We start from the raw sequence: 14,322 nt of genomic DNA on the forward strand, positions 1-14,322 counted from the left end.
AGATCATGAAACTTTAGCCTGGCTTTCGCAGACAAACTTACAAAAAGTCCCTGACCATACTTGGGTTGGCTAAATTAGGTCAAAATTTCTGTATACTCCAAATTTGACATATGTAAATTTGGCTTCCCGCTAAACCCAATATTCCAGTACTTGATCTGGCTCTTGGTTTGTCTTTTGGCACTTACTTGGACTCTGTATTGGACTATAAGATTTGGGTTTAGTCCATGTGTCTCCTTGAGAGTTCTCTGTGCTGAAAATCTCAAGTGGGAAATCGTTTTCTCTCTGGTTGCCATCTTTGCAGCTTATTCTTTTGTAGAAAACTGGTTTTGGTATCTTTGAGGGTCTCCGATCAGATCTGTGGTCACGTCTGGGTGTCACACAGGGTCTTAGTTTCAGCTTGTAGATGGACGGCACCCTCTCCGGCTTCTTTAAAGACCTCCTTTGAGTGAATGAAGAACCCCTCTGCATTTTTAGATGTCCAGTACATACACTTGATACTTTACCGTGAGTATTTTTTCTCTCCGCATTCTGCTTGTCCCCTGAAAGCTTTACAAGTTCACCAGTCTCCTTTGAATCCATACTGGAGCCCAAGGAGGACCAGGAACTGGTCATTAAAGGCTTGGAGACCTTGAGGTGAGATGATGTAGTGTGGTCTTCCTCAACCTTGTCTTTGAGGCCAATGGGAAGAGTATTTACCCACTTTTCAATTGAGACTTTCTCCATCTTCCGTTGTCCACTAGAAAGTTCGGCAATAACTGTGTCAAAACTAGCCACGTGTTTACTGTTGTTGCCAGATGAATAGAGATGTACTGTCTGATCACAATTTCCTGACTTTTTGGGAGAGGAAACTTTACATTGGTCTAGCAAGACTTCTCCAGATCTCTGAAAAGTCTCACCGAGGTTTCCATCTGAGCTGCTGTTGGTATCAGAGTCGATGCTTAGCTGTTGCAGATTGGACAAGATTTCCTCCTCTAGACTCTTGTAGAGATTGGCTTCTTGAGCAGGGCTGAGTGCAGACGGAATGTAAAGATATGGACCCTCTATCCCCCCTTTATCACTTCCTGTTTTAGATTTCTGTGAATCAGGGACACTTTTACAAGATCTACTCGAGGTGCTAATGTGAGGGGAAGGCACAATGTCTGGGACTGGCAGTGTCAGATTCTGTAGCTTGCTGACTGCTCTGTTTCCTCTTTTATCAAGCTGCTCTTTGTCATTTGCATCAAGAAATCGTTTCATTGCATGTGAGGATTGTGCCGAACCATCTCCCTTGGTTTTTGTAGTTGCCGTTCTAGGTTGTGCCTCTGAAATGACACCCATCATCCCTTTGGAAGGAGAAAATGAGCGGATGAATCCTGGACTTCTTTTAGGACATCCATTTTCCTCAGGATCTTGAATGGTGATGTTTGGAGGTTTTAAACGTGGCTTTGTATTACTGGAAGGACTCTGGAAGATCATTCCTGGGCTTGGACATTCTTGCCTATTCGAGAGTAGATGTGTTTCTAGTCCTTTTACACCAGCTGTGGAATTTTGTCTCAGTTTGGTGACAAAGTGCGATTTGGTCCAGGTTTGACCTAGGTTCTTCTCAGGACTATGTTGGGGCTCGTTGTGGTTCTTCTGAAGAACCAGGGGCATTTGAGGTGGTTCCATCTCAGGTTGTGGTGTGGTAGGACGATGGAAAGCCCGTGGGAGACTACTAGCAAGGCGAGGTGCTGGAGACGACCGTGTTGCCTCTCTACCTCTCCTACTGGAGGAGTTTGTTTTTCGGAGGTCACTACTGTCAGTACAAGTATGTAAGTTAGGTGGCGTACGTGGTCTCTCCCTTAATCTGGAAAAAATGCACAAAGCTGAGTCAATATCTAAGTTTGTACTTCCTCAACAGCTGTAAATGGTACAATATACTCTGTGCATCAAAACAGAGTATTCACAAGCTTCTGTGTCCACCATACACTCTTAAAAATAAAGGTGCTTCACAGCGATACAATACAAGAACCTTTTTTGGTTTCTCAAAGAACAATTTCTTTCAATATATTTTAAATTTAAAGAACCTTTTTTGACCCTAAATAAGCATTTCTGAAACAAAACGGATGTTAAAGGTGCTTTAAAGAACCAAAAAAGGTTCTTCTATGGCATTGCAAAGCACCTTTATTTTAAATGGTACATTCACACGGGACGAAAGCGTTAACGCTTGACGGAAGGCTTGTATGAAGCGTGGCCAACAGCCAATCACAGTAGCCCCAACCTATGCTCTGGTTTCCATAAACGTAATTGGCTGGCTCTGCCTAGGTTATTTGCATAAAGCGATCTAATTGGCTGACACACGCGTTGTTGAAAAGTTGAGAAATGTTCAACTTCTGCCGCGAGTAATGACACTGACGCGGCGCCGACGGATCCACAATTCAGTTCGGCAACGCATGATGTCACTCATTAAATGTGAATGGGAAACGTTAACGTTTACGCCCCGTGTGAATGCACAGTAAGAGTATTGACTGTAAAAAAGTCTACTTTCTTTGTTCAGTCGAAAGTAAATTAAGTTTTTTTCAGGATTTTTCTCATAAATTGGACTTTAGTGGACCTCAACAGTTTACAGTTTCAGTACACCATCAAAGGGCTCTAAACAATCTTAACCGAGGCATAATGCTACGCACACACCAAACGCGGGGCATTGCGTTACTCGCTCTAGATTACTTGCGGGATTTAACTTCGTGTCATGCGAATTTTTCGCTTAAGTTGAATATTTTCAACTTGGGCGAAGACGCGTTTGAGGCAAATAGCATGTGTTTTCGCGGCAAACGCGCCACCCATATCGTGACATTTGCATCGCCCTGCGCGAAAACGCGTCTTAGCATTGACTTTGTATGTAATCTACTCGCACAAATCGTTGAACTCACGTTTGGTGTGTATGCCCCATAAGGGTCTTATATCTAGGGAAACAATCATCATTTTCGCAAAAAAAAATTTAAATAAGCACTTTTCAACCACAACTTCCCATTTTAACGCACTAGCCGTGTAATGTGCCAGCGTGACCGAACATATTAAGTAATCATGTTGAAAGGCCACACATGGCGTATACGTAACGTTCCGACGTTGTTGTATGTGGAATGATACTAATTCATGTCTTTGTGTTAGTTTATTGTTTAAAATGGTCCGCAAGTGTGCATTTCACATATGTGACGTGTGACCTTTCGATGTGGGTACATAATATGTAAGGTCGCGCTGGCGCATCACACAGCTAATGCAAGACGAAAAGTTGTAGTTTAAAAGTACTTTTTTTGGCGAAAATGAGGATCGTTTCACTAGAGCGTCGGTTGGGATTGTTAAGAGCCCTTTGAAGCTGCATTGAAACTGTAAAGTGTTAAGGTCCACTAAAGTCCACTATATAGAGAAAAATCCTTGAATGTTTTCCTTAAAAAACTTAATTTATTTTCGACTGAAGAAAGAAGGAAATAAACATCTTGGATGACATGGGGTTGAGTAAATTATCTGCATTTGAAAGTGGAGTAATCATTTAAGCGGATTCCAGCATCTAGTTGTTCCGATCTACTGCTGAGAGAAAGATTTTCTATTAAAAAGTCCCCTTTCAACATTGTGTACTGAGCATATACTCATAAGAAATTACTTGTTTAAGAGACAAGAAAACATAAGCGTGTAGTTGCATAAACATCACTGCACAGTCACAGTTTACATTTCGCAAATGCAGGGTTTGCTTACTTGTTAGGGGAGCAGCTGTTTCTCCGTCGGGTGGGCTGATGTTCAGGGTCGGGGTTGTGGGATGGGCGAGGTGGAGAGGGTCCTGCTCTTTGGGCTCTATAGTGGGCTGATGGGGTCCACGTAACTGACTGAAGAGGGGATTGAGATCGGCTCAGCAGAAGGCTGGTCTGAGAACCACACTGGGCATCGGGTATGGTTAACTTTTCTTTGATCTCATGGACTGGAGTAGCTGGACGTTGAGTCAATTTATGGACTGACGTGTGTATGTATGTATGTGCGAGAAAGAAATAACAAAAGAAAGAGTGAATGAAAGTCTTGGAGGATATCATACAGGATATCAAGTCAATTTCATAACCAAATAAAGTTTAGTACACCTTTGTGATGAAATATTGGTAAAGATTATACAGTATACATGTCAGATGACTATGCATTATGTATTAACTTTGTGTTTGTTTATATAACATGAAGTTCTAGTAAGGCCTCATAATGTTTTGAATATAGTGCATGTGGCATCTTAACTCTTTCCCCGCCATTGACGAGATATCTCGTCAATTAAGAGAAAACGCTTCCCCGCCAATGACGAGATTTTCCGTCTTTCCGCAATACCGCTATTATTCCGCAACTTTTTAAAACCGGAAGTATTGCCCTATGGCAAGCGGCTGCATGTCCGTGTCTGTTTTAAAGATCGCTCTGAATGGGATCTCTATGAAAAGTCCGTCACAAATATGGAATTATTTTTGCTTTTTGCTCAAAATATGGTGTTTTTGCAAAAACCTACCCATATTCAAAAGCTGATTGCAAAAGAACCACTAAAGGTAGGATGAAACATTTTTGTTTGTTTGAAAGCAGAGGGTCTGTTCTTTCATTTGGTATATTGTATGTTTATTTATTTAAAGAAGAACATTTTCTGGAAGGCATTAAACTTTGGTGAAAATCATGAAAAACGCTGGCGCTGGCTGGCAACTTTTTTTTAAAACGCTGGCGGTGAAAGAGTTAATAGTGCTTTTTTGCTTTATGTCACTCTTAATTTTGTATTTATGAATATAAATCATAACCTTTGTTTTGTGATTCATTGCAACAATAAAATCATGCAGGTTTTGGAAGACGTAACGGTCTTATTGTTAACTATTCCTTTAAAGGTGCAGTGTGTAGATTTTAGCACCATCTATTGGTAAGATTGCAAATTGCAACCAACGGCTCAGTTGAAAGCTCAGCCGTCCCTTTCGAAACATATAGAGAAGTAACGGTAGACACCACAGGAAAACCATGTCGCGTCTGAGACAACATAGTGCCAAAACGAGCTTTATAGTTTAGGACTACTTTAGAAACATGGTGGTGGAAAATGGCTACTTCCATGAATGGGGACTGGCAGTGTATGTAGATAAAAACGGCTCATTCTAAGCTTATAAAAACAATATAGTTCATTATGTTAATTTTTTTTACACCACTGATAATATATTTATATATATTATATTGCAGTGCGCTTGTGTGCCCATGTACGTACTAAGAGAAGTGCAGCGACAGGGATCGTGTTTGTCCAGATAGTGCTCCAGTGTGTCCCAACCTCCACCCACTCTCACCATTACATGATTCCTCAAGATCTACACACAGACAGACATTTATGAGCAAATACCATCTGCATTTTATTGCTGATCTGGTCTGTCCATAAACCAGTTTTATCACAGAACCATATCCACAAACAAAGCATTTGAGACAAATTTCAATAAACATGAATGATTTGCAACATACCCACAGAAATAATAGTTGCACTGGGATAATTGACTGAAAGAGAAAAGCAATAAAGTGTTATGTACCCGCACAAATATGAGAGTGTTGGAGTCTCCAACCCTGTATTTTCCTTCTGATACCTTCACCATGGGGAACTGGGAAGGGCAGGTGCATCGACTTATCAGGAACTGTACCTGCGGCCACACCAACACAGCAATGTTATTGAAGTGACCCATACCTCTAAAACATTATCTTCAATTATCAGCGGTAACCTGTCACTTTAAATCATAAAAATTAGGCCTAGCGGCTATTGCTTAGGCTGGATAGGAATAAACTCTGGGGCGGATCCGTAAAGGATCCAGACCGGAGCTGCCGAATACGGAGCGGACCCGGTACGCATCCGCCCCGGAGCCTATTGTACCATTGAGATAACACAAAATTTGGGTGTTTTTTTTGTCATCCTGTATGGACACAATTAAATCAGCATAAAATATGTTAGCAGTGAAATAAAAAAGAATATTATTTTATATTAAATTACATAAAGGCCATTGAGAATTTGTGCTTAAATTGTGACTTTTAACGCAGTACTAATTAGGTAAAATGTTTAATATTGCACCATTTCATCCAAGTTCTGACTGTTTCCCAAGCGCCTCTGAGGTTTGTGTTGGATTGTCTCCTCATCATGAATCTCCTTCTCTATCTCCTGCTCCAGCTGTATGAGGACCGGGGAGGCCATGCCGAAACGAGACGCCCGTCTGGCCACCTCAAGAACGCACAGCACAAAATTTTTCTCGTTCTTACGCAAGACAAGGTCATCCGTCTCAAACATCAGGACGTCTGTGACCGGGTATAAAATGGTAACAAACAAGTGAATTAAGAAACAATAAGACAGAATAGAAAAAATAGTCAAACTCCTGATCTGATTCGGTACACTGCAAACCTATAAACCTGTGCATAAACCAATACTTGGACCCATAAATTAAAAATCTTTGTTTATTTAACCTTTACCCTACAAAATGCATCAACTTAAAATGATTAGTACAAAGTGCAATACCCATAATGCACCTTAATATTTTAAATTTACCCAGAAGCCAATACTTACAGTTTATAAAGTTTGAAATATGAATACTTTCCTATTTGAGTCTTTTATGGATTGAATGAATTGAATAATATGATTATGAATATATGCTTTTTCAGCTTTAGCAAATTGGAATTACGGTCTTTGTTGTTAAACCTTTTGATATTTTACTCAAAATATTAAAGGTGCCAAAGAATGCATTGAAATCTGTTAAATTGTTCTATGATATCTCAAAAGAAGGTATTTGGCTTTATTAAGTGCAAAAATTATCCAGAAACGTTTTTACATGTCTATTTACAACCCTAGGATTTGCCCCCAGAATAAAATGGTCTATTATTACCTTATTTGAAAGAGTCATGAATAATAATGTTGAGCTCTGCTCTGATTGGCTGTTTCACAGAGCAGCTCCTTCAGTAGCTCTGTGTGTGTGTAAACAGATCTTATGTTTGAGTCTGTATCAGATAAAGATACAGATTTTGAGGAATAATCAATTGTTTGGAGATTGTTAATCAACGTTCCTGAGTGATAAGTTTGTGTGTTTTTTTCCGTATGGACCGTAACTGTAACATCAATAGTAGAATTGTGGAATTTCAATAGTGGAATTTCCCTTCCCTGTGATTTTGTGTGGTTCACTAGCGCGCTATGCAGTTTTACCGCCTTCATTTACAAAAAGTAAAATGATTATTTAAATCCAGAACAACGAGGTGCACCGATGTAGAAGCATAGGCTACATGTCTTTCCCCTTATGAGAAAAAGATTAACAAGCTATACTACAGCTAAATATATTTTTGTTAACAAGAAAGTTTTTTAGCTGCAAGTTTACAGAGCATTTGTAAATACAGAACACAGCAGTGTCTAAAAGAAATAAAAATTAGACCGTATTTATGCACCTGTAAATGTACAAAACGAATGCAATACAGAAGGCAATGAATATTTGTTTATGGCATTTTCAATAGTATATAAGTAGATAAATTAACGTGTATCTATAAAGTATGAAGACGAATAAATCATTATTTTGGATAAATTAATCTGGATATATCATTTTTAGTCAGACTGATTTGTCATAATTTCAGAACAAACTTAAATGTTATCTATAACAAACTTTAGTGTAGTATTTTGAGCTCATGCCGCCATCTTGTGAAATAAGTGAGAATTTCAAGCAATTTTTAATGTAGTCGTCTTGGTGATGTTTATTCTAAAATTACCATTTCAAATAAATACCTGGAATGCCCATTTCTTTTCGACACCAGTTGATGAAATTGGTCACATTATCCCTGGCCAGGAATGTTGTTGGATGGACAGAGCTGACAAAAGTGACTCCAGATGTGGGCAGCTGCATCTCAGGGACTCCCATCGTTTTTAGAAACTCATCCGCCACGCGTGTCACGTTATTGGCGTGTGCACAAAGCAGCGCACCTGTCTCCAATACATCCAAAATGTTATCGACGTGAATGTCGATGTTGTATAACTCTGCCAGCCATTCCGCCAGGTCTTCTTTCATGGCATAGAGATATTCTTCACTTGATTTAAAAGGCTTGATGCTTTGATTGGACGCATGCTTAATTCCAGACATTGTTCGAATCAAAATGAATCGATTCAAATGCTGATCTCACTAAAGTTAGCGTTAGATTAGAAGCATCGCATTTGAACTGCCAACAAACACATAACTAAATAACAAAAGTGAACATTTCGCTTCCAATCGATTTGAAAGAAAACGTCTTAAAAGTTAGTTTAGGAATAAATTCGTGGTGAATGTGCATCGGCATGATTGCAGTGTAGTATTGTAATGTTTCTGTGATTTGTAATGTTGTCAGGGTGCAGCGCGAGCTAATCGTCCTTGGATACCAGATAGCGTCTTTCCAAACACTCCAGTTAACCGTTTACTGCCCTTATCTTACATGTAACACAATATACACCAACATAATCTAACGTATAGGATTCAAGAAACTGTTGCTTTTGTGATTTTAGAGGTGTAGTAAAGTATTCAGACTAACTACTAAGGAGCTGTTTCCATTAGGTGAATGTGATCCTGGATAAACACCATTGTTGGTCCTGGATCAACCTTTTCATTATCCAGTCAGATTAATGGATTAGGGTGTATGTTAGATTTAGGATTGGTTAGGAGCTTTAAAAAATTCTTCTCAAAACTATTATTTTACACTAATTTGAGAGATAAAAATTAATGAAGGGTAAGGTTTGAAGTACATTAAAAATGTGATCATTTCTTATTAAGTAATATTAAGTAAAAATGCAATTACTTGTACTTGAGTAAAATTAATCAGTACTAGATTGTTAAGTAAAAGAAACACTTTAAGTAAAAATACTTGAAAATTTTACAGGTACTGGGACTCATCTTGACCGATACTACAATTTTAATTTTAAAATTCTGTCATCATTTGCTTATCCTTGTGTTTTTCTAAACCTGTATAAGTTTCTTTATTGTGTTAAACACAAAAGTAAATTATGACTGCATTTTGATGTTTGGGTGACTTATTCCTTACATATATCACTCCACTGTCACTTTTCACATGCCAGTTTTTAGTTACAAATGAGGAAAATAAATGTTTCAAGTCAAAATTTCGGTCCAATTATTACTTATGTGAAAAGAAACAACGTTATAGGTCACTTAAAATTCCTGAAAAAGGCTAAAAAAAACATGCCGAAAAACAACACAAATTGTACCTGCTATGTTGATTGTATCTAAAAACGGTTTACATCATTTGAATCACAAGAATTTCATCTTTTCAAAGATATGTGACATGTTTAGCTTTTTGTTTTAGAGTTGTTGTATTTGATAAAGTTTTCTGTCAAATAATGCAGTTTCTCTCCCACGGTACACTGAAATTTTAAGGTGTTAAAGGGATAGTTCACCCAAAAATGAAAATAATGTCATTAATGACTCACCCTCATGTCTTTCCAAACTCATAAGACCTTCATCTTCCGGAACACAGTTTAAAATGTTCATTGAAAATCTATGTACAGTATACTGTAAATGTCCAGAAAGGTAATAAAAACATCATCAAAGTAGTCCATGTGACATCAGTGGGTCAGTTAGAATGTGTTAAAGCATCGAAAATACATTTTAGTCCAAAAAAAAAAAAACGACGACTTTATTCAGCATTATCTTCTCTTCCGCATCTGTTGTTAAGCGCATGCACGAGACTAAAGCATGCATGATGCGGATGATGTACGACACGGCTGACGTGTTATATGGTGCGCCCCAGCTGTTTTTTTGTTGTTGTTGTGCACTACTTTGAGGAGTCATTAATGACATTATTTTCATTTTGGGGTGAACTATCCCTTTAAAAAAAAATAAGTGGGCTATATGGACATGTTACGTGCTGGTGTTTGAAAAAGAATCGACCCTTTTAACAAAAATCTGTTTTTTTAATTAAACAAAATGAATATTCATTTTTCATAGCTCATGAATTTGCAAAGAAAACCAAGCTGGTAGCCATTTATACATTTCACTGAAATTTACTTTTTTATGTAAACAACTTAAATTATCATTCACATGATTTTAAACAATAATTAAGAATATTTTTATCCATGACTACAGTCCAGTCTTATTTTTTATTATAGTGCCTATACTTAAATATTTTTGTCATTTAATTCCATTACACTCAAACAAGGAAATCTCTAATTCTCTTTATTTTTTCTTCTTCTTTCCTGAGTATTCTCGTCTACTCTTTTTGAATCGATTACTGCCCCCTCCCTCACGGCGACTGGTGAAACTGGGCATTGGTGGCTCAATCTCTCCTGGGCGTCCCCCCCTGTCTGGCACATCCCCCATTCGCACCTGCAGAGGATAAAAGAAAAACTAAGGGGCTGGACACACCAAAACTTTTAAACGCGGCTGAAAACGCCTTGAGGACGCCGAATGCCAGCTGTTTTTCAGCTTAGTGCCAGCTTTCTTCAGCTGAGCGCTTTGGTAGCTGTGATACTTCAGCTGCGAGCCGGTTGGTTGCTGTGGTAATGTCCCGCCCCTCGACCACTGTGATTGGGCGGCCGTGTGAGAACTGACATTGACGAGCGGAGCTTTTCTCCCAAAGTTGAATCTCTTTCAACTCTCGACGCTCAGCGCCGATCGCGAAAAAACCGCAGAGCACCGGTTTTCAGCGCGGAAAAAACCCGCTAGCTGCTGGCTTATTTGAAAAACGCTGAGCTTCCATTGGAAACAATTGAAAACATGCGCCGGCCGCGGGCGTAAAAGTTTTGGTGTACACAACCCCTAAGAATAAGATCAAGTTTATTCTATTGTTACTCATTTAACGGGTCAACTTATTTAAAAGTTTTTGTACTAATTTGTGCAAAGATCATCTTATTGTTCCTATTAATTAGAAGCAAAACTTTGGTAATAAAAGACACCTTATGAACGTCTGTTGAAGGTCCGGCTTTAACCGGTGAAATGCGGGACTGATCCTCTCTGGCTGCCAACAGCATAGCAATGGAAACAGAGGATTTGTAAGAGGGTTCGAAGGATTGCATTGAAGAAAGAACAGCTTTCCGTTCCTTAAAAAAAAAAAAGAGCATGCAGAATTTGCTTTACAACACATTACAATACATGATTAAAGAGTTGCTTATAAGACTATCTTGGTACCTGCCCTCTTTCTCCCCAAGCAAAGGACTGTAGCGTGACATGGAAACGATTGATCATCATTTTGCGCCGGCACTCATAATCCTTACAGAGAGCTTTTTTGATCTCATGAATCTTGTTCTAGAAGTGAAACAATAATTGTTAAAATACTTAATCAAAGACTATTAACAAGATGCTTTTGTTTTTGTCAATGAGGAAAGCGCAATGCTCAATATGACGAAACTAGCAAAAAAAATCCTGCCTTCCAGTAAAAACACGACACCAAATGATTCTCTAGAAGAAGAGATGTCAGGTTTTATGGTTAGACGGAAATATGTTGTTTAACTTAGCAAGTGATTTCACAAGATTTTTTTAGGATGTAAAATAAATCTTTGGTGTGCCCAGAGTAAACATGTAAAGTTTAAGCTCAAAATAAAATACAGATAATTTATTATAACATGTTAAAATTGACACTTTGTAGGTATAAACAAAAATATGCTGTTTTTGGGTGTGTCCTTTTAAATGCAAATGAGCTGATGAAATCCAAACACTGACACTGACCACCATAATGATGGTTTGTTGAAATTAAATCTCAGTTGTGCTGACAAATATTTTTCTCTCTCAGTCTTCTGCAGAAAAATAGGTGGAATTATTATAATAAGATCCCCTTTTGACATCACAAGGGGAGCCACATTTTAATGACCTATTTTTTCACATGTTTGTAGAGAATCGTTTACCAAAACCAAGTAACTGGGTTGTTCCTTTTCATATTTTCTAGGTTGATAAAAGCATTGGGGACTAGTCATGTACCGTGATCCGTACAGATCACGACCCACGGTTCGACTCTAGGGCTGCATAACGATTAACCACGACTAATCATTTGCAGAATAAAAGTTTAAAAGAATAAAAGTTGTTTACATCATATATGTAAAAAATATATGCATATATAAATACACACACATGCTTCTATAATTTTAAGAAAAAAATATATTTATAGATTCAATAATTATATTTAATATAAATTAAGACAAAGAGAAAAACACTTCTGTAGCTCTAAAAAAAATAATTATATTTAATTTATACAATATAGACAGTGTTATTATTGCATAATTGATTTGATTTCTGTACCTAATGCTAATTTTAGACCTTACTTAATGTGCAACTTTGTTCTTTTTTATAAATGTTTGTAATTTTTTCTTATTAGATTTTTCCCACCCAGTTTTTGCTGATCCGAAAAATGATCCGATCCGTACCTCAAAAACAGTAATGTGATCCGAACCGTGAGTTTTGTGATTCGTCACACCCCTACTGAAAACCCAATTATAGCACTTTAAACGGGCCATGGCATGAAAATCTGACTTTTTCCATGTTTAAGTGCTATGATTGGGTCCCCAGTGCTTCTATCAACCTAGAAAATGTGAAAAAGATCAACTTCTCTACAAGCACATGAAAATAAACAGGTCGTTTTTAGTGCAGAGAAAAGCACAATTGAATTTTAATTGCAACAAACCACCATCATTGTGATCAGTGTTTGAATTTCATCAGCTCATTTGCATTTTAAAAGACACACCCAAAACGGCACATTTTTGCACACACCTACAAAGTGGCAATTTTAACATGCTATAAAAAATTATTTATATGGTGTTTTGAGCTCAAACTTCACATATGTGCTCTGGGGACACCAAAGATTTATTTGACATCTTAAAAAAGTCCTGTGCCATGGCCCCTTTAACATGGAAAAACTTAAGGTTTTCACTCTATGACCCTTTTAAAGAAGGCGGTCTTTGTCCGTTCAGGTAAATAGGACCTTGTATGAATATAGCGCCTGCCAAAGACATTGCAAATATTGCTGGCGAACAAAATGATCTACAGCAGATTTATGGGATAGGTCAAATGTTCCGGAGTTTGTGATAATACATACCCACTGCTCAGAGTTCACATTCATCTTTAGTAACGCCTCTGGCACTTCACCATTTGGAAATGCAGCAAGGCGTGATTTCACCTGCACAAATGATGGTTAAAACAACTGACAAAAAGTATGATCAGCAGTAACAGGTAACCTTTTTGTTGATGTGTTTTCTTACCTCTGCACAGGCATCCTTTAGCTGAGAGGATTCATCCAACCCGAGGTTCTGAAGCAGCTCTGCCAGCTCTTTATTTATCTCTTTCCAGTTAGTCTGATCCTCTTCTGCTTGACTGATATTTTCATCCTCACCCTCGCTGTCCACAGCAAAATCTTCCTCTTTTCTTTGCTCTTTTGGTCTTGACTCACAATTTTGTTCTGCTTCTTCTGGGTGACTCTCCTTATACATCAGCATACGTGCTGCCATTAACTCTGACACCAAGAACTCTGTCAATTAAAGGACAGACATATATTATAATTTATAATCATTTATATATATACACACAAGAAAATAAAACTTAAATTGCCAAGCCTGAGATCATCCATCTCCCTACCTTACCGGTCACTTTGTACATCAGAGATGGGCTAAGATGCTCTGATGCAAATTCATTTTGAGGACAGGACATCTCCTTCAGCACCTCCTTCAACTCTCCAACCAGAACTGCTCCACCAATGCTGTGTGCTAAAAACATTCACGTTTTATGCAGGTCACAATACAATATAGCATACAGATTAAAGCATAGCAGACTGTTGCATATTTGGTAATCTCTAAAAAAAATCACTTTGCAATAAGCGTAATGTATTGCATGCGTTCGAGGCATGCGCAGAACTAATTTCACATTTGTTTAACTTACCTGGCACATCGGGGCAATTTGCCCTAATTTCCGAGACCAACCAGGTAAGTAGTGGGCAAGGTAACTCATCACATGTACATTTCCCCAAACACTCATTGTTCTTATACCTGTAACAACGTTAAAACAATTTAGTTTGTAAATACCATAAAAAAATAAAACGTTTTAAATGCGTCTGTGTTTATTTCAGGGCAACCCAACTCACCCAAGTGCTTTAATTAAAGAAATTATGCCAGCATCTCTCTCCATAGTAAAAGTCATACGCGATTATTTGAAAATGAACATGGATTGTAGTTTTTCTGTACTTCCTCTTTCACTCAGAGAGAATGACAACACATTCAACGCAGTGGATTTGCCGTGGTCGGACGGGAAACTGCATAAGTCAAGCTCTGCAGATAACCGATCACAAGACAAAACTAATCGATCGAATGTTTTTTGTCCTTAACCTGTCAGGGCTTCACATTTAACCTCTGAACCA

At 38.1% G+C, this 14,322-nt stretch overlaps 2 protein-coding genes across 2 annotated transcripts; both read right to left on the reverse strand.

Annotated features, from left to right (window-relative positions):
- Positions 1-95: 95 nt before the first annotated feature.
- Positions 96-8,087, reverse strand: gas2l2 (growth arrest specific 2 like 2). The gene is made up of 6 exons (XM_065284656.2): positions 7,736-8,087; positions 6,053-6,273; positions 5,523-5,630; positions 5,213-5,309; positions 3,709-3,961; positions 96-1,825 (listed from the first exon to the last, which is right to left on the reverse strand). The coding sequence occupies exons 1-6, from the start codon at positions 8,085-8,087 to the stop codon at positions 130-132; spliced, it is 2,727 nt and encodes a 908-aa protein (XP_065140728.1). The 3' UTR covers positions 96-129.
- A 2,063-nt stretch (positions 8,088-10,150) lies between these two features.
- Positions 10,151-14,237, reverse strand: LOC135774229 (protein FAM98B). Its single transcript, XM_065284187.2, has 8 exons — positions 14,050-14,237; positions 13,848-13,954; positions 13,553-13,675; positions 13,175-13,440; positions 13,012-13,092; positions 11,115-11,231; positions 10,883-11,026; positions 10,151-10,313 (listed from the first exon to the last, which is right to left on the reverse strand). Exons 1-8 carry the CDS (start codon positions 14,103-14,105, stop codon positions 10,164-10,166), a joined length of 1,044 nt encoding a protein of 347 aa, XP_065140259.1. The 5' UTR covers positions 14,106-14,237; the 3' UTR covers positions 10,151-10,163.
- Between the last annotated feature and the right edge of the window lie 85 nt (positions 14,238-14,322).

This window comes from Paramisgurnus dabryanus, chromosome 5 (assembly GCF_030506205.2).
Source record: "Paramisgurnus dabryanus chromosome 5, PD_genome_1.1, whole genome shotgun sequence".
In the NCBI taxonomy this organism is placed as follows: Eukaryota; Metazoa; Chordata; class Actinopteri; order Cypriniformes; family Cobitidae; genus Paramisgurnus; species Paramisgurnus dabryanus.